This window comes from Myodes glareolus, chromosome 7, assembly GCF_982192425.1.
Source record: "Myodes glareolus chromosome 7, mMyoGla1.1, whole genome shotgun sequence".
NCBI classification, from domain to species: domain Eukaryota; kingdom Metazoa; phylum Chordata; class Mammalia; order Rodentia; family Cricetidae; genus Myodes; species Myodes glareolus.
Genome location: NC_142032.1, coordinates 82,348,639 through 82,376,254, shown reverse-complemented (window position 1 = coordinate 82,376,254; position 27,616 = coordinate 82,348,639). Strand labels below are relative to the sequence as shown.

General features: G+C 46.2%; 1 protein-coding gene across 2 annotated transcripts in view; it reads right to left on the bottom strand.

Annotated features, from left to right (window-relative positions):
- Cog7 (component of oligomeric golgi complex 7) overlaps window positions 1-27,616 on the bottom strand; it is a 70,900-nt gene that overhangs the window by 2,034 nt on the left and 41,250 nt on the right. For both annotated transcript variants that reach the window (XM_087908493.1, XM_087908494.1), the window contains exons 10-16: window positions 23,112-23,228; window positions 20,622-20,687; window positions 16,123-16,309; window positions 14,664-14,804; window positions 8,269-8,352; window positions 6,938-7,052; window positions 524-667 (exon numbers count right to left, since the gene is read on the bottom strand). In XM_087908493.1, coding sequence (XP_087764619.1) covers window positions 524-667; window positions 6,938-7,052; window positions 8,269-8,352; window positions 14,664-14,804; window positions 16,123-16,309; window positions 20,622-20,687; window positions 23,112-23,228 — 854 coding nt within the window. The remainder of the gene's footprint in view (window positions 1-523; window positions 668-6,937; window positions 7,053-8,268; window positions 8,353-14,663; window positions 14,805-16,122; window positions 16,310-20,621; window positions 20,688-23,111; window positions 23,229-27,616) is intronic.

Sequence of the window (27,616 nt, the reverse complement as noted above, 5' to 3'; positions counted from 1 at the left end):
GCTTCTAATTCTTCATCAGCAAATAAACAGAAGTGGGACCTGGCTCAACCCTAGTCACCCAGGTCACAGCTGGGATGGGTCACGGGGGAGCTGATTGTTAAGGTCCCTCCACCCTCTCTCCAGACCACTTAAAACCCCAGGAGAAGGGAGTGGGGAAGCCATGCCCTCTGACCTGGGGCAGGATAGCATTCTGATGGGGACCATAGAGGAACCTAGGATGTGGCCTTGTCATACAACATCACCTACCTACAGGATTGCATACCACAATGGATGCATGCTTGCTTCAGTGCCTGATACGCCTGGTATGCAGTAAGCACTCCATAAACGTTAGTTAGGTTAGTAATTACTATGTCAGTGAGCAGAAGACTAGGCAGGGCTAGGCTGTCTCGCTCACTCCAGTGCATCTCACCATCACGGTCAACCCCAGAATTGAAGTTAGGAGGAACTTAGGGGTAACATTCCTGGAGACCAAGAGGGAAGTCAAACTTACTTCTCTTCTCCTGCTCAACCCCTGGGCACTTACCAATGTCTGTAGCCAGCTGTTTGGTAGAGTGTGGGGTCACCTCTGGGATCTGGAGAATCACGTCGCAATAGGTCTGCATGGTGGCTCTGGCAATGGAGCCCAGCCAGTTGTCAGCCATATTGTCCAACTCAGGCAGTTCATCCCCTGAAGTGGAAAGGTCAGAGAAATATAAAATCTGCTCAGAAAAAGTTACCTCTTAGTGCCCTGGCTCCCAGTAAATGGTACATGCCATAATGTGCCAGGGAGCTAATGGGCTCAGAAACATGGGGAACAGAACAAGGAACCTATGAGTCCACTGATACTGACCAGGGACAAGGAGAACACAAAAAAACGAGTCAATCTGGTAGGGCTGATCAAGACCCCACAAGCCTGGGAACCAAATCAAGCCATAGAGGCCAGGACTTCTGCAGGCAGAGGAGGACCCTAAAGAGATGAGAGCCTCTAGGCAAAGCTAGTGGTGGGCACCGAGGGTGCAAAGAGGGTGCAAAGACAGGGACCATGCTGGAACCAAGACTGAGCCTCAGAACACCACCACCCCTGGAGAGGTGAGGGCCCTGGGCTCTCTGACATCATGTTCCACCTGTACAGAGAGAAACAGGAGCCTTGGTTTCATGGAACTGCTGTAGCAGCCACAGTCATAATAATGTACAGAAAAGAAAAGTGGAAGACAAACACCAAAGCTAAAATCTCAGAAGACGGCTGTGCCGGTGCGATGAGGCCAAAGTGAGCACTGCATGAGCACAGGGGACCAAAGGGAGCACTGCATGAGCACGGGAGACCAAAGGGAGCACTACATGAGCACAGGGGACCACAGTGAGCACTGCATGAGCACAGGAGACCAAAGGGAGCACTGCATGAGCACAGGAGACCAAAGGGAGAACTGCATGAGCACAGGAGACCAAAGGGAGCACTGCGTGAGCACAGGAGACCAAAGGGAGCACTGCGTGAGCACAGGAGACCAAAGGGAGCACTGCATGAGCACAGGAGACCAAAGGGAGCACTGCATGAGCACAGGAGACCAAAGGGAGCACTGCATGAGCACAGGAGACCAAAGGGAGCACTGCATGAGCACAGGGGACCACAGTGAGCACTGCATGAGCACAGGAGACCAAAGGGAGAACTGCATGAGCACAGGGGACAAGGGGCAGTTTCTCGGGAATCATACAAGTCCTGACGTACCACATTCCTACTGGGTCTGGGCAGCTCTGGTTGCACTCAGTACACTCCAGGCAGGAAGGAAGAGGCTTACAAGCACAGCAAAGCCAGAAAAGGCCATTCAGACATTTGTACCAGAACTGAACCGAGTTCCTCAGCTCACAATGCTACAGAGACAAATGGGCCACGTGCCAAATACACAGAAGGGAAGAGTGTTCTGAACAGAGAGCATAAAAATTATTTTTAAGGTTAGTGCTCAGGAGAGGGCTGGGATGTGGCTCAGCAGTCAAGAGCATTTGTTGCTCTTACAAGGAACCTACATACATGTGATGTACAAACACAGACACAGCTAAAACACTCATATACACAAAGTAAACATTTTTTAAAAAGTGCCCAGGAGAACTGGAGACCTAGCTTAGGCAGTCGAGTGATTCAAATGTACCAGGTCCTGAGTTTAATCATGGTGGCACATGCCTGTCATCACAGCACTTGGGAGGATCAAGAGCTCAAGGTCATCAATGGCTACGTGGAGTTTGTGGCCTGCCTAGGCTGCAGAATGCCCAGCCTCAAATAAATAAGCAAACATATGAGTAAATAAATATTATCCATGAATGAAACTCATTTTCAACAAGAGCTATATAATGATAATAACTTTTAGTAATAATAATAAATAAAAATTTTCAAGCAAAAAGTGGTGTCACGTGTGCAAGACTACCCTGAGTTTGAGGCCAGTCTAAACTACTTTGAGAATATCAGGGCAGTCATGTGACCCTGTGCCCAGGTAAGCAGGTCCATTGGTACTGGGGTTTTTTTTGTTTTGGTTTCTGAGACAGGGTCTATATCTTGGAACTGGATAAGTAACCCAGGCAATCTCAAACTTGTGATCCTTTGGCCCCATCTTGTTCCTTAAATCTGCAATGTTAAAATGCTAGACATGAAAGCCAGGCATAGCAGTATACACTTCTAGTCCTCGTACTCAGGAGGCAGAGGCAAGCAGAACTCTATGAGTTCGAATCTAGACTAGTCTACATAATAAGTTCTAGGATAGCCAGGGCTATATTATATAAAGAGACCTATCTCAAAAACAAACAATCAAAAGCTAAGAACAGCCAGATTATATATGAATGTTCACTGGACACTTCTTTCCTATTTTGTATATGTTTAATTTTTGAGGGGGTGGCAAGATGAGTCAGGGTTTGACAAGTCTGAGGACCTAAAGTCAACCCCTGGATCCCATAGTGGGAGGAGAGAACTGACTGTTACAAATTGTCCTCTGACCTTCACATATGCACTGTGGGACACATAAGTGTGTGCACACACGAACACGCATGTACACACACACACACACACACACACACACACACTACTCCCCCTCAACAAAACATAAATAATTTGGCTGGGAATGCAGCTCAGTGATAAAAACTTACCCATCATGTTCAAGGCCCTAGATTCAATTCCACCATCACCAAAAAAAGGAAGAAGGGGGGGGGGAGGGAGAGAGGGAAGGAAGGAGGAAGGAAGGAAGAAAATGGCAAACATATTGCTGGGCATGGTGGTGCACATCTTTAATCCTAACAGTAGGGAGCTAGAGGCAGGAGGATTAGGAGCTTAAGGCCATCCTTGACTACATAGCAAGTATAAGGCCAGCCTGGGCTACATGAGTCCTGTCTCAAAACAACAAACAAAACCAAAATACCTGGATTAATGTTGATACTGTCATATTGTTAATTGCCATATTGAAATTCCCTCTGGTGAGGCCATCCTAACTGCGCACACACAGTAAATGGTCAGTAAACACCTGTGACGTGATTGAGGGAGTGATGTCCTGGAGGAACAAGACACTGTCTTCCTGATGCAGTGCAGCAGGCAGTGCACACAGCAGTTGTATGAGGACACAGGAGGAGATAAGACACCTGAGATTTATGTAGATAGTCCAGCAAAGTAGGTAAGTAGAATAAAAAAGTCAGAGCAGCTCTTAAGGCTGGATGCTGAGTTCACCTGTATGAAATTCCTAGGAAAACAAGATTGAGGTTCTAAATTTACAAGGTATATTAAGAGCTGAGGGATGTGGCTCAGTGGTAGAGGAATGCTCAGAATGCACAGCCCTGAGTTGGATCCTCAGCCTCAAAAAGTTAAACAAAGGGGGCAAAACTAGGTCGGAATGTATTGTATAAGAGAAGAATTTATTTCAAAAGAAAAGTTAAGTAAACATATAAACGAAAAAGCACGTTAGTAAACAAAGATAAAAAGATGCACACAAACACCCCACTCTGGTGTTTGCCTCGTTTACACACAATAGAGAAATATATTCTCAGGGCTGCGAGATGGCAGAGGTTAGGAGTACTTACTACTCCTGCAGAGAACCCAGGTTTGATTCCCAGCACCCATCCAGCGGCTCACAACTATCCATAACTTCAACTCAGGGGATCTGATCAATGCCTTCTTTAAACTTCAAGGGTGCCTGCACTCGTGTGCACATACCCACACACAGACACACACACACACACACATGTGCACAGACCCACACACAGACACACACACACACATGTGCACAGACCCACACACAGACACACACACACACACACATGTGCACAGACCCACACATAGACACACACACACATTAAAAATATTTTTTAAAAGAACTATATTCTAGATTTTAGAAAAATGTGGGCATTTAAAAATACAGTGAAGACCACTAAATGTCCTTCACACACCTCACTCCCCGTCTGGGGCAGTGACTGCACCTCCTTAATACGCACTTTCCTAGACCTGTTTTTTGGAGGGGGTTGTTTTGATAATTTTTTGAGAATTTCATACTGAATGCTGTGTTTTCACACCTCCAATTCCTCCCATCTCTCTCCCATTCCTTTTTAAATTCATAATTATTATTGTCTCTGTCTCTCTCTCCCTCTCTCTCTCTCTCACCCACACACAGCCTAGTAAGTCATTTAGTGTTGCTCATACGCACTTGAGTTAAAGGCTGACTACTTGGGATCTAGATTTATTTTGAGTGCTTTCACAGAAAAAAGCATGAGATAGGGAAAACTAAGTATTAGTTCACACCTCACTTTTTTCCTTAATGTTTCTGAAGATCTTATCTGTAAGTGCTAATGGTTTTGATTCTTTTTAATGAAGAAAACAGATAAGTTATGAAGACATCTGCGGTGGTTTGAATGAGAAAAGCACCCACAGGCTCATAAATTTGAGTGCTTAGGCCCAGATGGTGGAAGTGTTTGGGAACAAATAGGAGGTGTGGGCTTGTTGGAGGAGGTGTAGTGCTGGGGATGAGCTTTGAGGTTTTAAAAGTCTGTGTCATTCTGAGTTAGCTCTCTCTCTCTGACTCATGGTTATTGCCTCAGCATGTAATCTCTCAGTTACTGCTCCAGCACCATGCCTGCCTGTTGCCGTGCTCCTTACCATGATGGTCATGGACTCTAACTCTCTGGCAACCATGAGTCCCCGAATTAAATGCTTCTTTTATAAGTTGCCTTGGCATGCTGTTTTGTCATGGCAATATGGCAATAGCAAAGTAGCCAAGGCCACATCACAAGATATTTACTTTGTTAGTAATAAATACTGAGATCAGGTGAACTTTTTCCCAATAGCAAAGAGTTTTGGAATAATCCTCCTCCTAAGCACCTTGTGTTAGAAGAGTTATTTCTAGAACTGGTTCCCAGAAGAGGAATAGAGAGACCCTCAAAGCCCTTCACCAACTGCATTCCATCAACAGGATCTTACCTTCGGTTTTCTTGTCTAAACTGTAAGCCATATCATAAATATGGTAGAACACATGGTGCACATTGAAGTCTATAATTTCAGCACTTGGGAAACTGAGGCAGGAGACTATTGGCAAGTTCGAAGCTAACATGGGCCACATAGTGAGTCCTTGTCTCAAATCAACAACAAACTAAACAAAATAAAACCTTACATACACATTATATATGGACACTTGTCCAGACTGTTCTATGGGATAGAAAGTTTGACACATTGACTCAATCCAGCATCCTGATCATTCTGCTCAATTCCCCTTCCAAACTCACTAATTCTTTTCTCTGATCTGTGAAAGCTAGGGTACTATGGTTGATCAATTCTTATCACGTGTCTGACAGCTTCATTCTTGTACAGCTCAGTGTTGTTAGCAGACACTAAAGGGCATGTGCTTGTCACAGGTCATTGTGGTACCCATTTTTTTATCAACAGAAAATAATTCTTTGGTCTCACTTCCTTGGCTTGAGTTCAGTTTCATCTCAAATTTCTTTTTATTTGCATTTTCATGGGATGCTTTTAGCTTCTCTCAATCTTAGCCTTCCAAAGCAATCCCATCTTATTGTGCTACTCCCTGTGAGTGGCTAAATCTTTTACATACCAAATGTGAGGGGTTTTTTTTTAACTCAAAAAAATATTCAACATTGGGAATTAGGATGATTTTTGATCAGCAAATATGTGTCCCCTGCTCAACGCTGTCAGATACAAATAACAGGCAAGAGGAATCAGCACTTTGCCTTATCAGTTTAGTGACAGAGAGACACGTGAAGGCAGGAGCAAGCTGCAGGCAGAGGCATCAGCACAGACACTCTCTGGAAGGCTGCTTATGACAACAACAGAAACTGTTTGTATCAAGTGGTAGCTTATCTATTCGCTCCCAGGGAGGACCTTGAACTTGAACTTGAACCACCACTACTTTTCAAGATCCCAGGATGTTCTTGCCATTGCTTCCCCAGCTGTGGGTGCTCTGGGCTCCCTGTAGGATTCTCCACCAAGTTCCCAGGGCACTCTGCAGGGCAAACCAAAGCAAGACAGCTCTTTCCTTAATCCTGGTCAGACCATATCCCTTGCCAAAGCTCCTCAGAGGGGTACTCAGTCTTTCTTAGTTCCCATTATATAGTACGTATATATCTGTCTGCATACACACACACACACACACACACACACACACACACACACACGGGTTTTATTTGGTTTTGCTTTCTTTTGATTGTTTTTTTGGAATAGGTCTTATTCTATAGTCCAGGTTAGTCGGGATTTACCATGTAGCCCAGGCTGGCCTCACACTTACAGTGGTCCTCCTGCCTCATCTCCTACTTGCTAAGATAAAAAGGCATGAACCACCAACTCAGCTTGACTATTCTCTATTTGATGACTACATCCCTGGTTGTTTAGACAGATTTATGGCTGGTGAGGTTAAGATGAAGCCATAAGCCCCATATGGTGCCCACTGTTTCCTGGACAGCAGGTGCTATGGCTTACTAGTTCTCTCACCTTGCTCAGGAGGAAATGGCAGCTTCCCAGCATGCAAGGCCAGCTCTAATGCGGAGTCCTCTTGAGTCACAAATGGCTCGAGATTCAAGGGCAGGGACATGATGTACTGCCCAATCTGAAACGAAAGAAAGCACTTTCAGCTTGACACTGGCACACCTAGCTAGTTACTCGAAAGGTTCGCTTAGGAGAGACAAACTGCTAGCCCTGGGATGAGTACCCGTGTGAGGTAATACTAGTCATGGCAATCCCTCCGAAACAACCACTAAGGGCCGGGGAGAGCTCAGCCAGCGAAGCACTGCTGCTCAAGTTCTTCCCACAGCACCCATGCAAAAAGCCAGGTGTGCTGGGGCATGCCTACAGTCCCTGGGCTGAGAGGACAACAGGAGAATCCCTGGGGCTTGCTAACCAGCCAGACTAGCTCTAGGTCCCAGTGAGAGACTGCCTCAAAAACAAGCTGGCTAGCTGGCCTCTACATGCACATTTCTCACACACTCACACACACACACACACACACACACACACACAGAGAGAGAGAGAGAGAGAGAGGCCTGCTCTACCCTGTAGATACCTTCTTCTCAAAAGTGGCTTCAATGTTCTGAAGTGCGTCCAGCAACACCTACTTCAATGAGGCAGTGGGTACCAAAGAACTTTGTGAGATTAAAAGCACTATGTAAAGTTGAGTCTCATTACTGCTCATAGAAAAAAAGTCCACTAAGGGGCTAATGTCAGCAAGTGTCCTGGCATTTGGACTAGCACTTGGTTCTGTTTCTCCCCCTCCAAGATGGCTTAGCCAGGAGAAAGAAGAGACTACACTTGGAAGTTGCCATTCACAACTACAGTGCAGAGAGAAAATTCCATTGTAATTTCACGCACTAGAAAACAAAGATGGCCGAAGTTAGTGGTGCAGAATCACGAGAGGGAAACTTGTAAGGCATTTGGGCCGAGCCCACAGCCAATCGAGCACTTATCACAAGTGGACAAGATGGAAATATGATGCTGCCTGTGCCTATTCCAAGCACTTCCTTCTATTACAATTCACAACTGTGTTTATAGCAGGCATGGAATAGAAAATAATTTGACCACCTGTTCCTTGATTTTCCAAGTCAGAATTTCTGACACCTGCAGGGGTCACACTGGAAGAGTGGGGCAAGTGTGACAGTGTCTCAGCATCTGAAATCACTGGTGGCTCGCTGCATTTGCCCAGGATCTGAATGAAGATGATTCCAGACCAGGTCCACACAGCACAAACTGTGTGGTGACTGCCCTGAGGGAATCAGAAGTGGGTTGTGAAAGGCAGAGGCCACCTTGGAGTGTGCCCGAGAAACTCTTACATTGCTGATGTACTCAAGAGGCGTGAGGCTGAAGGCAGGCAGATCATCGGTCAGGGTTTCGCCAATGCCCGCTGTGTTCCAGCTCTGGAAGAAGAGAGGAAGCAATTAGTACATGCCACCAGGCAGCCTCAGGAGGTACACTGTGACGGTACATAGAGCGCTCATGGCCTTCCAGGAGTCTTCCACGGTCAGAGCTGACCTGGAGGCCTGATGCCACTCAGCAAGACAGGGACACCCCTTCAGCCTCCTGGAAGACCCTCATAAGATGAAACCCTCCAGCTCCCAGCCTACACAGGCACACTTATCTTCTCAGCACAGCCACCTAATGAAGACTGATCACTTCTGTATATTTTGCTAGCAACACGAAATGAGTTAGGTGGCCCTGGGCTGCGTTTATATGATGAGGTCACCATGCAAAAAATAAGGGACTGAATACAGGTGGCTCCGCTAACCTTGGCCTTTGGAACTCAAAAGAAGATGGGAACCTCACAGACTGTATGAGAACTGCTCCTCCTGGGAGGGAGGCCCAGTAAGCCCTGTGCTGCACAGGACACCCCAACCTCACTCACCAAGGCCACTCTGCCTCGAGTGAGGATGACTGACCCAGAGCTTGACGAAATCTTCTGTCTCTCGGGTCTCCCTCTGTAGAGGGAGGGCCTCAGTCCCTCATGCAGCTATTTCAAGCGGAAACATCTCTGTCACTGCTGCATGAGTTTCCTGGCACCCGTGAGCCGCTCCCCCATCAGCACACATGTGCCCACAGCCTTATCTTGGCACATATTTCAAGGAAGCCCAGATTCTTGATTCCAGCCTGGAGAACAAGGCCCTTCCGGGCTGACCTCCAGGAGTAACCCTCGAGGTCACAGTGAGGCTGCTCTCAGCAGCCACCTGGTGCCCAATCATTTAAGCAGCGTTCTGGGAACGGAATGACAAAGCTAGCCCAGGGCTCCTGACCCAGGCTGAGTGTCAACAGGCCTCTAAGTATCAGTGCCAACTCCATCCAGTCTCTGTTTCTCTGAAGGGCACTGGTTCTCTTCCTGCCAGTGCCTCAGCCCTTCCCGCTTTCTAGGCTCCTTGTTCCTGTTTGAGAATCTTTTTACTCAAATAACCCACCTGCCCCCAATTAACTCCCCATACACTGCTTTAATTTATTTATTTACTTGAGATGAGGTCTCATAAATCCCAGGTTGGACTTAAATTTACCACATAGCCAAGGCTGACCCTGAACTCCTGACCCTCCCAAGTATTTGGTTTATAAATATATCACTATGTGGTGTTGGGGATTAAACCCAAAACTCCATGAATTCTAGGAAAGCAATCTGTCAATATTCCTATATTCTTTGCTACAAATCCACTTTAAAGAACCAGTCCACCCACCCACACTTACTGGAGTGGTTCAAGTTTAGTTCATGTTTTGTCCCCAACTGATAAACTGTTCGAGAGGAATTAGAAGGATTAAAGAAGAATGAGATTGTTAAAGAAAGTGTGTCATTGGGAGGTAGATTTTGAGGTTACAAAAGCCCATGCCAGGTCAGTTCTTCGCCTGATGCCTGTGGATTAGGCAATGTTCTCAGCTAATGCTCCAGAACTACGCCACTTGCATGCCTCAGGCTCCTTGCCATGACGATGACGGACTAACCCTCCTAAACTACAAGCAAGCCAACAGTTAAATACTTTCTTTTAGAAGAGTTGCCTTGGTCATGGTGTCTCTTCAGAGCAATAGAACAGTAATTAAAGCCAGGCAGTGGCGCACGCCCTTAATCCCAGCACTCAGGAGGCAGAGGCAGGGGGATCTCTATGAGTTCGAGGCCAACCTGGTCTCGACAACTCAACAGACTGAGTTCCAGGATAGGCTCCAAAGGTACAGAGAAACCCTGTCTCGAAAAACAAAATAAAAAACAAACAAAAAAGAACAGTGACTAAGACACTTACCTAGTACCCATGATGTTCAGTTCCATGCTAGTCTTTGCCCTTGTTCTCAGAAGCTACTAAGGTAGCAAGACAGCTGGATGCCCCAGCCCTCCCTACCTCATCCCCTCATCCTGTTCCCTGCTCTGTCTTGTATATGCACAGAGACAGGCTGGCACTGAGGGTTCTATGTGAGATGCAAGAGTTCAGAGGTACGAGAGGTCAGGGAAGGGATCAGACACAGGATGCCGGCGAGCGTGGAGTTGCAGAAGTGAGGATGGAACGAGAATGAACAGCTCTGCACACCAGCCTAGGAATAGGGGCCATAGTCAACAGATAACTTTCTAAGGGTGAGCTGAGCAGGAAGAGGACAGCAAGGAAAGAAAGGAGAAAAAAGAGAGCGGGAGGAGGAAAAAGGGAAGCCAGTGGCACTGTGCAGGACTCTGGCTTCCAATCCAAATAGTGACATTTATAAAACAACTGAAAGTCAGAACACAGATGAGTGATGTTGAGAAACTATTCCAGAGGCTGGAGAGACAGCTCAGCAGGCACAGTGCTCTCCGTCTCAGCCCGAGGATCTGAGTTTGATCCCTGGCCTCAACATACTGAGTTTAGCACACGTGTCTGCATTACACACGTATCACACACACATGCACACATAATAATAATAATAATAATAATAATAATAATAATAATAATAATAATAATAAATCCTTCCTAGACCCCTTATTTGAGATGAAGAAGGATGCTCCAGAGCTGGTCATCGTGGGAACAGGATGAGCGTCCCACCCTCCTCCCTCTACTCTGCATGTGTAAGAATTCCTATAATAAAAAGCCTTTAATGCTGGACATGGTAGCATACGCCTTGAATCCCAGCACTCTGGAGGTAAAAGCACACACGTCTCTTTAAGTATAAGACTAGCCTAGTCTACTTAGTGAGTTCTGGGCTAGTCAGAGCTACATAGTGAGACTTTGTCTTAAAAAGTAAATAAATAGGGGCTGGAGAGATGGCTCAGAGGTTAAGAGCATTGACTGTTCTTCCAAAGGTCCTGAGATCAATTCCCAGCAGCCACATGATGGCTCACAACCATCTGTATGAGATCTGGTGCCCTGTTCTGGCCTGCAGGTGTACATGCAGTCAGAAAACTGTATACATAATAAATAGTCTTTTTAAAAAAGTAAATAAATAGTTATATGAAATAAAATAAAGGAGATTCTCAGACTGGCCCTGGGGAGCCACGGGAAGGCTAAGAAACGACAGCAGAGCAATGCTCTGTGAGGCTGCACGCAACCTCTCTGGGGGAAACTGTTGAGAACGAGATGTTGGAAACATGAACGAGCAGTGGCTGTGAAGCAGACAGTCCCAGGGTGACACTATGGAGGAGGACAGGGTGAGAAACGACACAGAACAAAGAGCAGCACCGCCACCAGCCCTCAGGTGCGCAAGTGCTCTGAGGTGGAGAAAGGCTTCTGAGAGGAAGCAAGGAGCGCCTCAGGAGAGGGGGGGGGGGGTGTCAGAAAAGGGTCAGGGTGGAGAGGAAGCACAAAGAGCCTCAGGAGAACAGGGGTGAGGGCGGGGGAGCCGTGTTCAGAAAAGGGTCAGGATGGAAAGGCCTGAACTGGGACACTCTCAGAAAGCAGGCGAGTAAGGCTCACTTGAAGAGGGCAACGCGGAAATGGTGTAGATTATTTCTTAATCGTTCAAGATTTATTTAAGCTGCTCTTCAAAAGGGCTTTTCTACTCATCTGTCAGCAGGTAATACAGATAAACGTCAATAACTTATTATGAATTGAACATAGTGTTGGTTAATAGTCTTAAAATACAAAGGGGCAATATGATTTACCAGCCAACACTCAATACAAACATCAGTGACCAGGGTTTTCTTTTCAATTCCTCCAGGCCCAAGTGTTTGCCTTTGTATTGTGTGCTGGATGCTGGCTCCCACACAAGTCTTTCTAATCTCCAAAGCTACCCTGGTCTAGCTCAGAGTCCCAGCGGTGTGGGAAAGCCTAAACCAAAAGTGGGGATTCCAGCAACTGGGCTATGAATCACAGTTAGGAACTCGAAAGCAGAGGTGGAGGCGAGAGACAAGACAAAATAAAAGGGTAAGAACACAGGCCAGCCAGATGCTCAGCGGTGAAACGCTTGCTGTGAGAGCCTGGAGACACGGGTCCTCCTGCTGCATTTAGTTTCCCTTCCAAATAAGACTTAATCTGATAATCTATACTCAAGCCTTTTTATTTGGTTTGGTTTAGTTTTTGAGATTAAGTCTCACTATATAGCCTATGGCTGTCGCGGAGCTCACTTTGTAGCCCAGGTTGGCCTCGAATTCATAGAGATCCATCCGCCTGCCACTGCCTTCTGAGTGATGGGATCAAAGGAGTGTAGCACTCTTTTAAAGATAACATGTATAATATAACTCCATGTGCCCTTTGGATCCATTTCTATGACATTTGTCCAGCCTGAGACACACTTGAGTAAGCAGGTCATAGGGTTGCATGCGATCAAATATTTACACTCACATTTTAGATGTGACATTTTAAAGGGATTTGCTGTACTTTTCACTCTGCATCTTCCAGTATTAAGTGTTTCTGAAAATGAATATGCCTATGGCTTTATTTTAAAGACTTTCTCTTAGGAAATGAGAAGCACAGCTAAGGGGAGGTGCATGCCTGTAACCCAGCTTTAGGAGGCTGACAGGAGGCTCTTGAGTGTGTGATTAGCTTTGGCAACTTTATCTCAAAAAACAAGTGGGAGGGGGGTGTCCCTGGAGAGATGTCTCAGCAGTCAAGAGCACTTGCTACTCTTGCAGAGGACTCAGGTTCAGTTCCCAGCACCCAAATGATGACTCAAACCATCTGTAACTCCAGTTCTATGGAATCCAGTGCCATCTTCTGACCTCTGTGGGCAATGCACACTCATGGTGCTTGCACATAAACACATTTATACACATAAAATAAAAGTAAATTTCAAATATATATATATAAACTAAATATATATTTTTATTTTACTATATATATACATGTGTATATGTTTTCTGATATATATCAGATGTATGTATTACACATATATATTTATAATATATACCAAAATACAGACTCACAGAAAGGAAGAAAACTATCATTTACTACACATCCACTCTGTGGTGATGCTGTGCTCAAATCTGACCTACACTATCCATAGGACGGTAATCCTGTGTTCACATAGCTCACAGAAGGCTGAGGAAGCAGGCCCTGAGCACCTGGCCTCCACAGCCTCTCTGCTGCTGCTCCCTGCAGTGGCCCTCAGTGCTGGAAGCTCAAACTCCCCCAAATCTCAGAGTGAAATCAGAGTCCCAGGTGGAATCAAAACCATGCAGTTAAACAGAGTCATTTTATGGACAGAGATTTTTAGACCCACAGAGGGGCTGAGACTTGACCAAGGCTATACAGGGGCTCTTCACGCAATTTCTAGAGGGCAGCAGAGAGCCACAGCCTTGTAACTATGCCATGCAAGTTCTTGCTGCTTCCTGAAAGAATCTGTGTACAGATATAACTGGTGCTTTCCCAAACAACTATCTCCCACAAAAGATAGACTGGACAGACTGGGGGGGTGGAGGGGATGCTGGAGAGACAACTGACCAGGGTCCTATCCTGCCTAGTAACCCAAAGGAAAGCAATGGGATCTGAACTAGGGAGAGACAGGACAAGTAGAGAGATGTGACTACTGGGCAGCTCCTCCTAAAGCAACTGGGACAAGCAAAGAAGGGAAAGAGGGCATGAGGCAGTGAGGCATCTCTGAAACAGGCACACAGGCCGTTTCGAGGAAAGAAAGAAGCAGCTCAGAGCTGGATGTGTGTCCTGCCAACCCAGTACCACCCAACTAAGGAGAAGAGTCATAGCTTCAAGGTCAGTCAGGGCAACAGAGCCAGTGAGCAAGCAAAAAAGGCAGAAACAGGATGGAGGCAGATAAGGCATTCTCCTGCCCAAGAGCCAGAACTGCTCCCCTGGCAGGACCATCCAACATCAGAAGGCAGGAGCTCTTGACCAGCACGTCACAGCAGCACACAACCTCCCTTACTCCTGAGAGGGCAGAAAAGGCCTGCCAGCGGGAAAGGCAGACAAGCAATACTGACATTCTTTACAAAGTTGGCGTGACAGCGTACACATGCAGTCACAACACTTGGAGGCTGAGGCAGAAGGAGGTTGAGTTTCAGGCCAGCCTGAGCTCCATGGTGAGACCCTGTCTCAAATAATGACAACCACCATCATCATCATCATCATCACCACTGTCATCACATGAAATGGTCTCTCAATATAGTGTCTGAGTAACTGTAATTTATATGAGGAGCTCATGCCAAGAAGACTGAAATGACAAAGTAACTCTGCCATCCTCAACAGCACCTGTTCGCTCCTGCACCTCACTGCAGGGAGGGAGGAGATCCTGGCACAGGCTGAGCATATGCACGACCTGGGAGCACAGACACTGCAGTCAGTGGGGAACTCACGTCCATCCTGGGAACGAGCAGCAGCTGCTGTTTGATGCGCAGGAAGACCGAGTCGAAAGCCAGTTGGTGGGCCTGCTGGTTCAGCCGGGTCAGGGCTGTGCGGGATACAGACAGCAGGTTGTGATTACTGGACCCCTTCTCCTGAGACAGGAAAAGGCAAAGACAGTTAAGCCCCCAAACGAGGTCATCAGCTGGTCAGAAATGTTGAAGAGTAACTGAGTGGGGCATAGTGAACGGCTTCTAAAACAGTGGTCCCCAAACCTGACCATGCCCCCCTACCCGCAAAAAGGCTGACTGGAAGACTCACAAGCTCCAAAATACCAAACTCGTGAGGATTGACTTCCCAGGTGACTCTGATGCATTTGTCCCAATATGAGTTTATGTTTTTACAGTTTAGTAAAACCTAACTTGTGACCGTCCCTTGGAGACTAAGGAGGAGCAGGAGAGGTCATGGCCTCACATATAAGGAAGGGTGATGGGCAAAACTTTTGATTCCCAGGGAGGTCAGGTCAGTTACCCTTGACTGAAAGCCAGAGTATGAACAACCTGTGTGAGTCTGGGAATCCATACAGCTTGAGAAAATACAGGGATGGAAAATGTAACCTTAGTTCTTGTGATTATAAATGGACCGATTACAACAGACATAAATCAGATTAGCAATAAAGATAAACAGAGTTGGTTTAACTTAATCTCAGAAGCATGGATGAATGAGCTTACAGAATTGCTTTAAGAAGTGTGTTTGTCAAGCTCAAAAGCAGTCAGTGATGGGCCAAGGTGGAGAGATGGGGAGACTGGGGGAACAACAGCAGGGCCTCAGTGTACAATTCACCCCGAGCACTGCACCCATCAGGAGAGTCGCAGACTGCATCTGGTGGCATAAGAATACATCTCTCGAGGAGGAGTGTTCTGACCGCATGCCCTAGGTCCTCTTACAACCCTGTGGGGCATGCCTAGAGCTAGATGACTCACTCCATTTGCTGGGAAGCCCTTTTGTCACTGGAACCAAGGGGCCTAAAGCTCAAAGCCAAGGTCAGCTTCCTGCAGACAGACTAAGGCTTCGAAGACTAGCCAGACCTACCCCCAAAATGCTCCTCTTTCCACGTCTACTCTAACTGCAGACAGTACACATCTGAGCCTCTGGCTGCCACTCAGGACAGGGTACTGTCACTACCAGTGGGACCAGGGGCTCCCACTGCCATAGTCTCATGGACAAGTTCATCTCTGAACTGAGCAACAATCCTCAAGCCTGGCTTTCATCCATAAAAAGACCCATCCACCCAACTCCGACAGCTTTATCTTAGCAAGTTCCACCCTAGTAGCCGTTACTAGCTCCCTAAAACCTCACACACAGGAGACAGAGAGGTGAAGGGAGGGCCTGCAAACGGAGCCAGAAAACCTGGCACAGTGAGTGACAAGGAAAGGTCTCGTTTGTGAGAATGCTGCTGCTCTGATCTCATACCTTGAGGGTATAAAGTATTTCCATTAAACTGGCATATTCAGCAGGGTTATCTTTCTGGAGGTAATTATATTCCTGCCATGGGTTCTTGGCAGGGCTCTTCTTGTCTGTCAAGATGCTGTCTTGAAAACCTGCCAAGCTCCGAGGGCTGTAGGAGTCAGACAAATACTTCCCCGCTGTGGACAGGATCCTGAAAAGAAAGTGGTAAGCATTGTGCCCTGAGCTGGCTGTACCGAGCTTCCGTCAGAGCACTCCAACGGCTCTTCCTAAATGTCGAACACCCTCATGAAGTAGACAGAATTAAGGTCTGCTTTATAAAGAAATGAAGACACCCTTCTTCATTTAAGAATGAGCTTGGCCTCGGGTGCAGAAAAAAAAGCCAGGGTTAACACTAAAAATCAACTTTAATCCGATTTAACACTCAGGCCACCAGAAGATACGATCTTATTGCTATGACAGAGAGCCTGCTCATGGGGAGTGCTTAGCTTGCTGCCATCTGGGACACTGTTCACTTCCTCACTCCATGGGCATCATGAAGTGGAAGAGCCAAATACCTGCAGGAGCCACTGGCTAACTGCATACCTTCCCCATACACCGGACTACAATGTTGGTATTCATTGACACACCACAAAGTTTAGTTATGTGGTTTGGATGCTCCTGAGAGACCTATAGAGAGAAGCTGCACTTTCCAGATCTTCAAGAAAGAAAGATGTCTCAGGGAGCGTCTCCATGATAATCCACCTGTGGTACTTCTGTGGAATTGAGTCTTTACCAACAAAGACTGGCGTAGGAAACCATGCTTTCCTTTCGGCCACCATAGTTGAATGAGCACAGAATTGTGGGAAAAGAAAAGGCACCGTGACAACCCCAAATGCAGCTAATTTCCTGACCTGCCCCCCCCTTTCAAATATTTCTTATGAAAGCAATTGTTTTGGACATGCCAAGTTTTAGACTACACTTATTTATTAAAAAACAGGCCCCTGAGCTGGGCAGGGTAGCATATACCTGAAATTCCAGTACTCAAGAGGTTGAGGCAGGAGAATTACAAGTTTGAAGCAAGCCTATACCCTATCTCAAGAAAATAAAACAAAAGCAGGCATGCCAACATATGCCTTCTATCCCAGCAACTAATGGCAGACATTGGTGGGTCTCTGTGAGTTCTAGGTCAGCCAGGGATATACAGTGAGACCCTGTCTTAAAAATAAAAAGGAAAGAAAAGAAACAAAGAGTACGGCAGTCCCCCACGCCTCTGAACACTGCAGACAGGGGCTTCCTCAGAAACCGTGCACACTCAAGCTGCTCCCCACCTCCTCCCTGGGGCTCAAGCTGTTGTCCCCATTTCTTAAGCCCACCAGCAATTTGGTTGCCTCCTTTGTCTGTCTGGAAAACTGTGGCCTAACCCTGACCACCTCCCTTCGATGTCCCTAACAGGTCTGGATTGAAGAAGGACTCTGCTTCCCTACCCCTTCTCTTCTTCGCGCCACCTAATCCATCCAGCTAACAGAGCAGTCTTTCCAAAGGGCAAGTCTGATCTTGTCTTTTTTCCAGAAGCAACCTCAAATCTCCAGGATAAAACGACAACATGCAGAAGCCGATCCCTCACAGCCTCACACTGTCTCTCTGCACTCACACACCTGCCTTACAGGCTCACTCTGAAACGCTCTCCCTCCTGAGTGTGTACCTCAGGAAATCCCCAAGTACTGGGCCTTCGCTGCTGGCAACCTCTTGCCTCTGCTTGCACCTACCAGAGGTTTTCCTCACATCTCCTACAAAATAGTAACAACAGAATAAAGTGGCTTCATTGTCCAACCCTCTCACCCAGCACAATGCCTGGCACATGACAGGGGTCCAACAGCTGTGTGTGAGGTATCCGCAGCTATATGTGTGTAACCAGAAGCTTTCATCACTGCCTTCGGGGTGAGCCCTCCTCTCTTCCTTGGAATTACAGTATTATATATTTCCATCTCAGGTAGCCCATGGGAATCTGGCCTCCCTGGATTAGCTTGCCATGAAAGGCAAAGAAAACAAGGCATGCTAGAAATGTTTTCTGTAGCAAAGACTATAGTTTAAAGTGTCCATAAGCATAATTTCAACTTCAGAGAACTAATGGCATCTGCTCTTCGCCTCATCTCCACACAGACATCACTAGATGCTCATCACTACTGATGACTGCTCTTTGCCTCATCTCCACACAGACATCACTAGATGCTTGTCACTACGGATGACAGCTCTTTGCCTCATCTCCATACAGACATCACTAGATGCTCATCACTACTGATGACAGCTCTTTGCTTCATCTCCATAGAGACATCACTAGATGCTCATCACTACTGATGACAGCTCTTTGTTTCATCTCCACACAGACATCACTAGATGCTCGACACTAGTAAAGACTGCTCTTTGCCTCATCTCCATACAGACATCACTAGATGCTCGTCACTAGCGATGACTTGAGCCTAGAGAAATGAGGACTTAATTTCCCCTCACTGTAGTGGCCCCTACGGCTCAGCTGGGAATACTGAAGAGGTGAACAGTCTTAATTCTCAAGTCCAGAGACTAATGGAGGCCACATGTGCCAATGTGCCTGAAGAACACAGCAAGTGCACACCTGAAAGGAAGGTTATAATTTCACCTATTTCCTCAACTCATTTCCCTTCAAGACAAGCTATTTCTCTCTTAGCTCTGGAAGCCTGTACATTTACACTGAATTCCTAAAACCCAACTGTTCATTTGAACTACCCTACAAGGACCTTAAAAATGCAGATACTCTTCCAGCCACAAGAAGTTGGTTAAAAAAAAAATGCAGATACTCCTAGACTTACAATCAGACTGAGATCCAATAATCCTCATAAGTTAAAAATATCCTAAAGTCCTCAACTTCCTAGACTCCTAGCTTACCAACACTAGAGACAGAGAGCTGTAGGGTGGCAGACACTGCCCTGCATTGTAAGAAAGGATCATGTCCCAAACAGTGCTAGTCTAGAAAAGACCAAAATTTGAAACACATTTTTCTCCTGAAAATGGTGTAGCCAAAGCATCATAAACAGAAGCATCATATGTCAGGGATGTCTGCTCCTGTGTTCTAAAGGAAAGTGGTGAGCACCAGGAAGATACGGAGAAGTCACAGCAATCCCCCTGTATCTCACCCAAGTCACCCAAGAAAGAAGTGTTACCCAGTTCTGTTTTACACAACCCACAACCCTTTGCAAAGAGACCTTAAGAGTGACAGTCAATGACACCAGTGCCTGCTCTGCCTTGCCGCATGCCCGCTCCTGGGGAGTGGCTCTGCTGGAGTCTGGGTTCTAAGGTGAGACAGATGGGAGATAAGATAAGCTTTACAGGGCGGCCACACACACCAAGCAGTGCCCCAGATGGGAACACAGATGGTGACTGTCCCCAGGCTCAGAGCTTCCAGGATGACATCACCTCTTTCAGAGGCTGTGTGATCTCTCACTGAAGCAGAGCGAGCCTTTTAGCTTCTCTCTCGGCTGCAACCTGCAGCATAAGTTCATCCCCATAGCCACCAATCCTCACTCACCCTCCTAACCAAGGCCGTCCTGACCTTTTGGAAGGCAAAAGAGTAAGGAAAGTTACCATGTCCTGAAGAGGAGTGATGTCTAACACATATTCAGAGCAATGCCAGGGTAAAGACAGACAAACAGAAGTGTGGGAACAATACTTATACATTCTGATGACAACAGAGTTAAAATTAACGCCTCTCTCAGCTAGGTATGGTGGTGCGTGACTTTAATACCAAGCCCAGAACTTGGGAAGTAGAGGCAAATGGATCTCTGAGTTCAAGGTCAGTCGGTCTATACAGTGAGTTTCAGGACAGCTTGGACTATATCGTAAGGACTTTTCTAAACAATACACACACACATTCATTAAATAACAGTTAAACAACAACCACCCCCCCCACACCAGGCTTAACTCCCACAGAATAAAGGAACAAGGAAGCTGGGAAGCTTGGTAGGGAAATGTCTGGATGGGGCAATGCTGGATCACAATACAAGAGGAGAAACAGGAGGATAATATGGATTTTTCTTAGAGTATACTCCAAAATTCTCCTTTGATTCTCACCCCTTCAAGCCTATATTTCTACCCCAGAACCTGGACTGCAGGCTACCTGTGTTAATTTCAATCCTCTGTGCTTGTCTGGGGGCCTTAGTCACCACTTGTAACATGGTCTCTATGAGGAAATTTATTTCGAGCTCAATAACTGACTATAAGTAGAAGCCTAACCCACACATAATTGGAAAACAATGTGTACTACTTCCTCCTCTGGACTGGTGCCTCCATATCTGAGCAGATTTATGTGACTATTGCCAACTAGGATAAGCCTTGCCCTTTTAGGTGTTCAATAAATGTTTAATGATGACAGTAATGACACCTTGTCCTCCAGCCCTGTGGCTTTCAGATTCTGTCCCTGTACTGGATCAAATACCACCCACCAAGAACCCCATGGAATGAAGGGCAAGAAGATCAAGGATGCCCCCTCCTACCTGTTTGCGAGCTGCTGCTCGAAGTCCCCACACTGGCGCAAGAGCTCTCCACAGGTGGCTATGATCCTAAACAGAGCAGAAAGCACTTGAGCTCCAGGGCTACCGGACATGCCAGCGCTTACAGGACAAACAGTCTCATTCATAAAATCCCCAACTATTTGCTCCTTCTGATGGCACTCGGTTCCCAGAAAAGCGTAAACCCGTCACTGCCTCCCTGAAATGTTTCATCAAACAGAATGAATGTCAGAGGCAAGGGCAGGGCCCTCCTGATGTGCTCCCTGTTACTAGCACCTCTGCTATGAATCACAACTCTACCCAATGCTGCCTCAAACAGCTTTATGGTTCCAAACTACTGGGTTTTAACTTTAAGAAAATTGGCTGGAAGTTCTCAGTACTTAAAATTTGAAAGTGATGTATTACTCAATACTTACTAGACAGCTATTATTTGCATAGAAAACTGTCTCCCTCTCACACATGAAACGCAGATGCTGATCCATCCATTTGCTTCTCAGAGATAAGACAGAGTGACTGCCACATCTGCATTTCATAATCTTTTCATTTTGAAGTAATACCATGCCAGCCCTCAGATTCTGGTTACTGGTCCTTCCATAGCAAACTCATAATGTTGGGACAAACTCAAAGATTGAAAACATCCCCAGCCTAGTTAACTTTTAACTCTCTCCAAAAGTGCCTGTCATCACCAGGGTATCTGGGCATTCCATCACGAGAAAGGTTTATGAGAAAGTAAAATATTCCACTCGCTCAGGAGCACCAGAGCAGTCTCGTGCAGAACACTCCTGCTGTGCCAAGACCCCACGGGGGAACAGATGCAGTCAGCACCCCAAACATCCCCGTCCATAAACATAAACAGAGCAGAGGCCATAAGATGGTAACCCAAGATGATCTGTAGTAGTCCTGGTTCACCCTGGCCACCTTCAGTGGCTGACTGAGTTCTGCATTCACAGCATGTACCATGATGTTGCCATGTGACACACCCAAGCCAGGGGTCAGGCAAGACGCGTAACCAGATGAAGTGGGTCAGCTGAAGAACAGCTTCCTCTGGAACACAATCCTTAAAAAACAGTTTTTCTGAACACAGCAGTCGGCGACTTCAGTCGCCAGCCCCATTGCCTCTGTGACAATGTAGACCACTGTGCCACAGCCTCAGATTTTGTAGGCAATTCCAGAGATCTGGGTTGTGATTTGTTTGACTTGCTGGCGACGTGTCCAAAATTCTTTTTTAAAAAAAAAAAAAAAAATATTTTTATGGTTTATTTAACTTTATTTTATGTGCATTGGTGTGAAGGTGTCAGATCCCCTGTTACTGGATCTTCAGACAGCTGCAATCTGCCATGTGGGTGCTGGGAATTGAACCCGGGTCCTCTGGAAGAGCAGTCAGTGCTCTTAACCTCTGAGCCATCTCTCCAGCCCCCTCCAAAATTCTTTTAAATGCTATGATGGTAAGGGTGTCTGTGAGTCAGAGACTTTTCAGCTGAACACACCAGGGCCAAACCTTCCCAGCACACTGCTGATGACACTCCCTAAGCACAGGGATGTCTACCTAATGGCCCAAAAGTCACATCAGCTCTTCAGAGTGTAGCTGTGAACAACATGAGAGGGTTAGTTCAATGCCTGCTACTCAACTCCTGAAGGATCCTTTCCAAAGGCATTCTCGTACGATGAAGTGCTGTGGTTTTTAGACCCAAAACAGGATAGAGCAGCTCAGCTGTACTCTCCAAAATAGAGCTGTACACTTTAGTTTTGGGGAAAAACCAAAAACAAAACAAACAAAAACAAAAAAAAAAAAAAACACAGGCTACAAGGAAAGAGGTCTCATACCAAATGTAAAAGTTTGTCATTAAAGAAGACAAGGCATTTGCAAAGAATTTTTAAAAATATTTCACAGGGACTAGAGAGATGATTCAGAGATTAAAAGGCCTTGTTCTTGCAGAGGAGAAAAGTTCAGTTTCCAGTACCCATGTGGTGGTTATCCCAACTCTGGTTCCAGTGGATTTGATGCCCCCTTCTGGCCTCCTCTGTTACTGCATGCAGATAGTGCACAGAAATAGATGCAGGCAAAACACTAATTACGCATAAATTAAAAATAAATAAATATTTTTTAAAAATAAGCAAATATTTTACAAATTATAGAGACCTTTTTTGTATTTTGTTGTGGGCAGTTGTGGTTTTTTTTTATTTATTGGTTGTTTAAATTTAGCTATTAGTTTTTTTAAAAGCCACTGAGCCAGGATCACATACACCTTTGAGGCAGTGGCACTTGGGAGGCAGAGGCAGGCCAAAGCCTGATCTACATAGTAAGTTCCAGACCAGCCAGGGCTACACAAAGGGACCCTATCTCAAAACAAACAAACAAAGGCACTGAGAGAGAACAAAGGAGCACCTCATACACGCACATATTTTATAGAGCATTTCATGGCCAAGCTTGCTTGCTCCATTTGGCACATACTTACACCGCAGCATCCACATTACCTGACAGAGTTCTGAAAAGCGGTCCAATCTTCCTGGAAAAGGGAGTTGGGAGGAATATCATCCAGTCTGCACTTCTTTCGAATCGACTGGAGAGCATTGGTGAAATGAGACACATACCTAAGGGAAGGAGGAAACAACAGCTCTAAGGACGGCTGAAGTCCCACAGCTGTGGACAACTGTCAGCCCTGCAAATGTCCTTCAAGGCTTCTGTCACAGAGTAAGAACACTTAGGAACCTCTGACTACAGAAACATCTCCAGGCCATTTAATAAAAGACCGGGCGTCTTAAGGGATGTTCTGGATGAGGAGGGAGGGGATGGCCACAAATGGAATCCAGGGACCCACAAGGTGAGATGCTGCTGCTCAATAATGACCCATCCGAGCACACGCACTGCCTTGGGATAGGTTCTAGAAAGGCTGCAGAACACACAGCCCCACTGGAATGCAGTTGCTGATATTCTGGGTACCTTTGCAATCTAGACCAGTCATGGCAGGAAGTCTAAAGCCCAGTGGGAGGAAAGGGGAACAGAGTTAGACTCAAGGTGGAGACCCTCACGGGCTGCTCTGGCACTCAGCACACCTAGGCTTTAGGCAAGTGTCTTGGTACCTTCGGACCTCAGTTCTCTCATCTCTAAAACGGATTTAATGGTGTCTTCTGTATTATCTTATGAATAAACGAATCAGCAAACAATCTTCGAAAGCATGAATGAAAGGTCTTTGGTAAGGCATTCTTTTAAGGATGTAATATCCTCCATGTGCTCTTGGGAGAGGGAGGACGGGGGTAAGGGGGTGTCCTTATAACATCTGTGAATCACAAGAAGCCTAACCTCCCTCGACAGAGCAGAACGTCAGAACATCATGAAGTTGTGTAGCGAAGGGAACGGCCATTCCCTTTAAGTGGAGGAACTGACCTGGGACAGATACTCCACAACCTGCAGACACTGCACAGCCACTCCACTCCCTTTACAAAGACCTTCCAGGCAGAGGCCTCAAGAACAAACGGGCAGGAAAAGTTCGAGGACATAACTGCTTCAGTTGTGAGAATTAAGCAACTGTCAGCGGCCAGCAACGATGACAAATGCGCCAAGAACGGGCTGCTCCTGGGCCGCTGAGCGGACAGGAGTTTCACTGTCCTTCAGTCCAGCATGCAGAACACAGTGTAGCTTTGATCCCATTACTTATACAATATATTATACTCCGGTTCGGGTGTTCACCACCAGAGAGCTACTCACTGGTAGGAACATCAGTCATAATCTTTTCCTTAATATCCACTGCCCTCAGTTTACGTAACACAAAAACTCTGAAACTCAGAGAGGAGCAGTAACCCATACATAATCCTGGATCCTAAGTTGCCAGGACCAGGCTGAGCCCAGGTTGATGGAGTTCCAGCACCCCATGCCTGCCACAACTGTGAAGTCAACTTTCTATAGCCACATTATGGGCTAACTTAGTGTGCAGGGCCAGAGTGCACGTCAGGCCATTCATTCTGCCCCATCTTCCCCACCCTGCCCCAAGACTTTCTCCCTCCTGACAATAAGAGCTCACTCACTTGAACCCTGATAAAATTAATTTCAACCCAGAGGGGCGGTGGTTTTATTCCCAGCACTTGGGAGGCAGAGGCAGGTGGATCTCTGTGAGTTCAAGGCCAGCCTGATCTACAGAGCTAGTTCCAAGATAGTTAGGGTTCTTACACAGAGAAACCCTGTCTCAAAAACACAAAACAAGCAAACAAAAAATTAGCTTCAACTCCATTTATAAACTCAGTGATATTGGTAATATTCAAATTCTAGAGACAGTGACCGCGCTGCCCCACATACTTTGGTATATGGTAAATTTTAACATAAATATTAATTATTTTTCAATCACAAAAACAACAACAGAAGAAACGTCAATCTGGTAAGTGCTCAGAGGAGTAAGTGCTAGAGAAAGAACATGCCTGAAAAGCTTGGGACCTCATTCTCATAGCCGAGGTGACAGATAAGATTTTAAAAGTTGATAAAGTCTTACTTATTTGCAAAGAAGAATCAGAAAACCAAAAGCAAAGTGTCCCAACATGCTACCTTTGTGGAAAGGACTGAAAGCTGATAGAAGGGAGCATATTTTACTTTTTGTGTGTTTTATATTGAGGGGAACTATGTCTAGAAGCATTATTTCTACTACCTTAGAGAATAGTTTTTAGATTTCAAAAGAAAACCTCTCCACTCACAAAATCCTAATGATGGCAGGACAAGAAGAGGTTTTTAAAAATGAGTCAGGGGCCGGGATGAGGTGGCACACATCTTTAATCCCAGCACTTGGGAGGCAGAAGTAGGTGGATCTTAGTGAATTCAAGGCCAGCCTGGTCTACAAAGTGAGTCTAGGACAGTTAAGGCCATTATACAGAGAAACCCTGTCTTGGAAAAAAAAAAAAACAAAAACAAACAAGCAAACAAAACAACAACAACAACGAAAAGAGGCAGGGTGTGAGTCACCTGTAAACTTGGCTCAGTGATTAAGAACACTGGATGATCTTGTAGAAACCTGGGTTCAGTTCCCAGCACCCACATGGCAGTTCACAATAATCTGTAACTCCAGTTCCAGGGGATCAATGCTGCCTTCGGACCTCCAGGGATACCTGACAAGCACATGGTACACAAACAGGCATGCAGGCAAAACATCCATGCATACAAAACAAACCTAAAAGAAAAATAGTAATAAGGAAACACTGTACTCACTACTAATGCTTCTCTCTTTCCAGAAACACACATGGGTTCATCTGGACAAACCTCTAACCCGTAAGGTCTCAACAGGGCTGCCTGGGGTGGGGCTGATGGCCACAGCCAAGAACATTGGGCTCACAGGGGCTAGTCTGGTATTTCTGGAATGACAAGAGCTAAGCAAAGTAGCATTCAGCTCAGTAAAGGAGTCTGGAAATGCAGGTTAGCACAGGGAGGTCCTTGGAGAGTGCAACATTGTGTGTGCAGCTCATCGAGTTCACAGCTGGCAGGACTAGACTGTGTTTCTCCCCACAGCCCGAGGTAATGTGCATAGCCCCCGGCCAGCACCATGAAAGCTATCCAGCAGGCAGAAGGTTTTCCAGCCAGAGCCAGCTTGGTTTCCCCATGTCCTGAGTCTCAAATTTATGTAGTGTTTTCAGAAGTAGGGTCTTACTATAAGTTCTGAAGGGTGATCAAAAGCCATGGCAATAATTCACATTGTTTGAAGGAGGCTATGGAACTCCACTGACAACTAAAAAAGACACAATCCATATCTAACACTATTGTTTTGTTTTGTTTTAATTTGCTAGTGTATGGTAACTAGGGAAAGGTATGCCCAATAGTGTAATAGCTGCATGAACATTATGGGAACAATCAAGTACTTTCTAAGTGGATTTAAGACCTGATCCACAAAATGAAACTCATGCACTGCCTTGTACTGTTTGCACAGACAAAAATCTGTGGTTGGCTATGCTGCAGGTTCTAGAGAAAACCTAATACTATCACTCAACTAGATGGGCAGAGTATAAACTGTCATCTTTACACCCACGGGTCAGTGCGTAGATGGACATCAGTACAGAGGCTCACAGTCAATCAACGTGCACATGGAGTGCTCAGCTCTAAAGGAGACAGCTATGTCACCCTGACCCCAGAGCCAGGAGTCATCAGAGATGGTGCGGGAGACTTATCTGTATTCTGCCAATCATATTTTAATAAAACGCTGATTGGCCAGGCAGGCAGTATAGGCGGGAAAGCCAGACAGGAAGTAGGGGTGGACCAAAGAGACTGGGAGTTTTCTGGGACACAGGAAGCTCTCTCACCATTCCTGTGCAGACCACTGAAGAGGCAGCATGTAACCTGCCCTGCTGAGAAAGGTACGGAGCCATGTGCTAACATAGATAAGGATAATGGGGTAACATAAATTATAAGAGCTAATAAGTAGCTTGACCTAATGGGCCAATCAGTTTATAACCTAATGTAGACTCTGTGTGATTTTCCTTGGGATTTGCCGGCTACGAGGTACCGGGCGGGATAGATACCCCAACAAGCCAGCCCGTCATGTTACACAGAGAGAGGTGGAAAGACTGTAAGAGCCAGAGGTGCTGGACATCTGCAAAGAAACAGCATGTGCTGGACACAACAGCACCACTGCCCACGAACTCACAGAAGCTGTGACTGTGTGTATGACACCTACACAAGACCACGCCTGCCAAAATCCAAGCACAGGTGGGAGAAGAGTCATGGAGTTCTACCCTGAGCCGAGGAGCTGTTGACAACTGATGGTTGCTGGGGGAAGGAGAGTCTCAGAGTCAGTTTTCTTCAGAGATGCAGTCCCCAAGAGGCTACCCATGTGCCTAACACACATGCGCATACTGGCAGTACTAAGTAGACCCTGACATGAGGTTGGAAAGGAAAGTGGTAGGGGAGAGAAGGAAGATGGAGAGAACAGAAATGGGGGCAGATTTGACCAAAAAACATTACATAATTACTGGAGGATGTCCACTCCCAAGGACCCTTAGGCCTCAGTTAC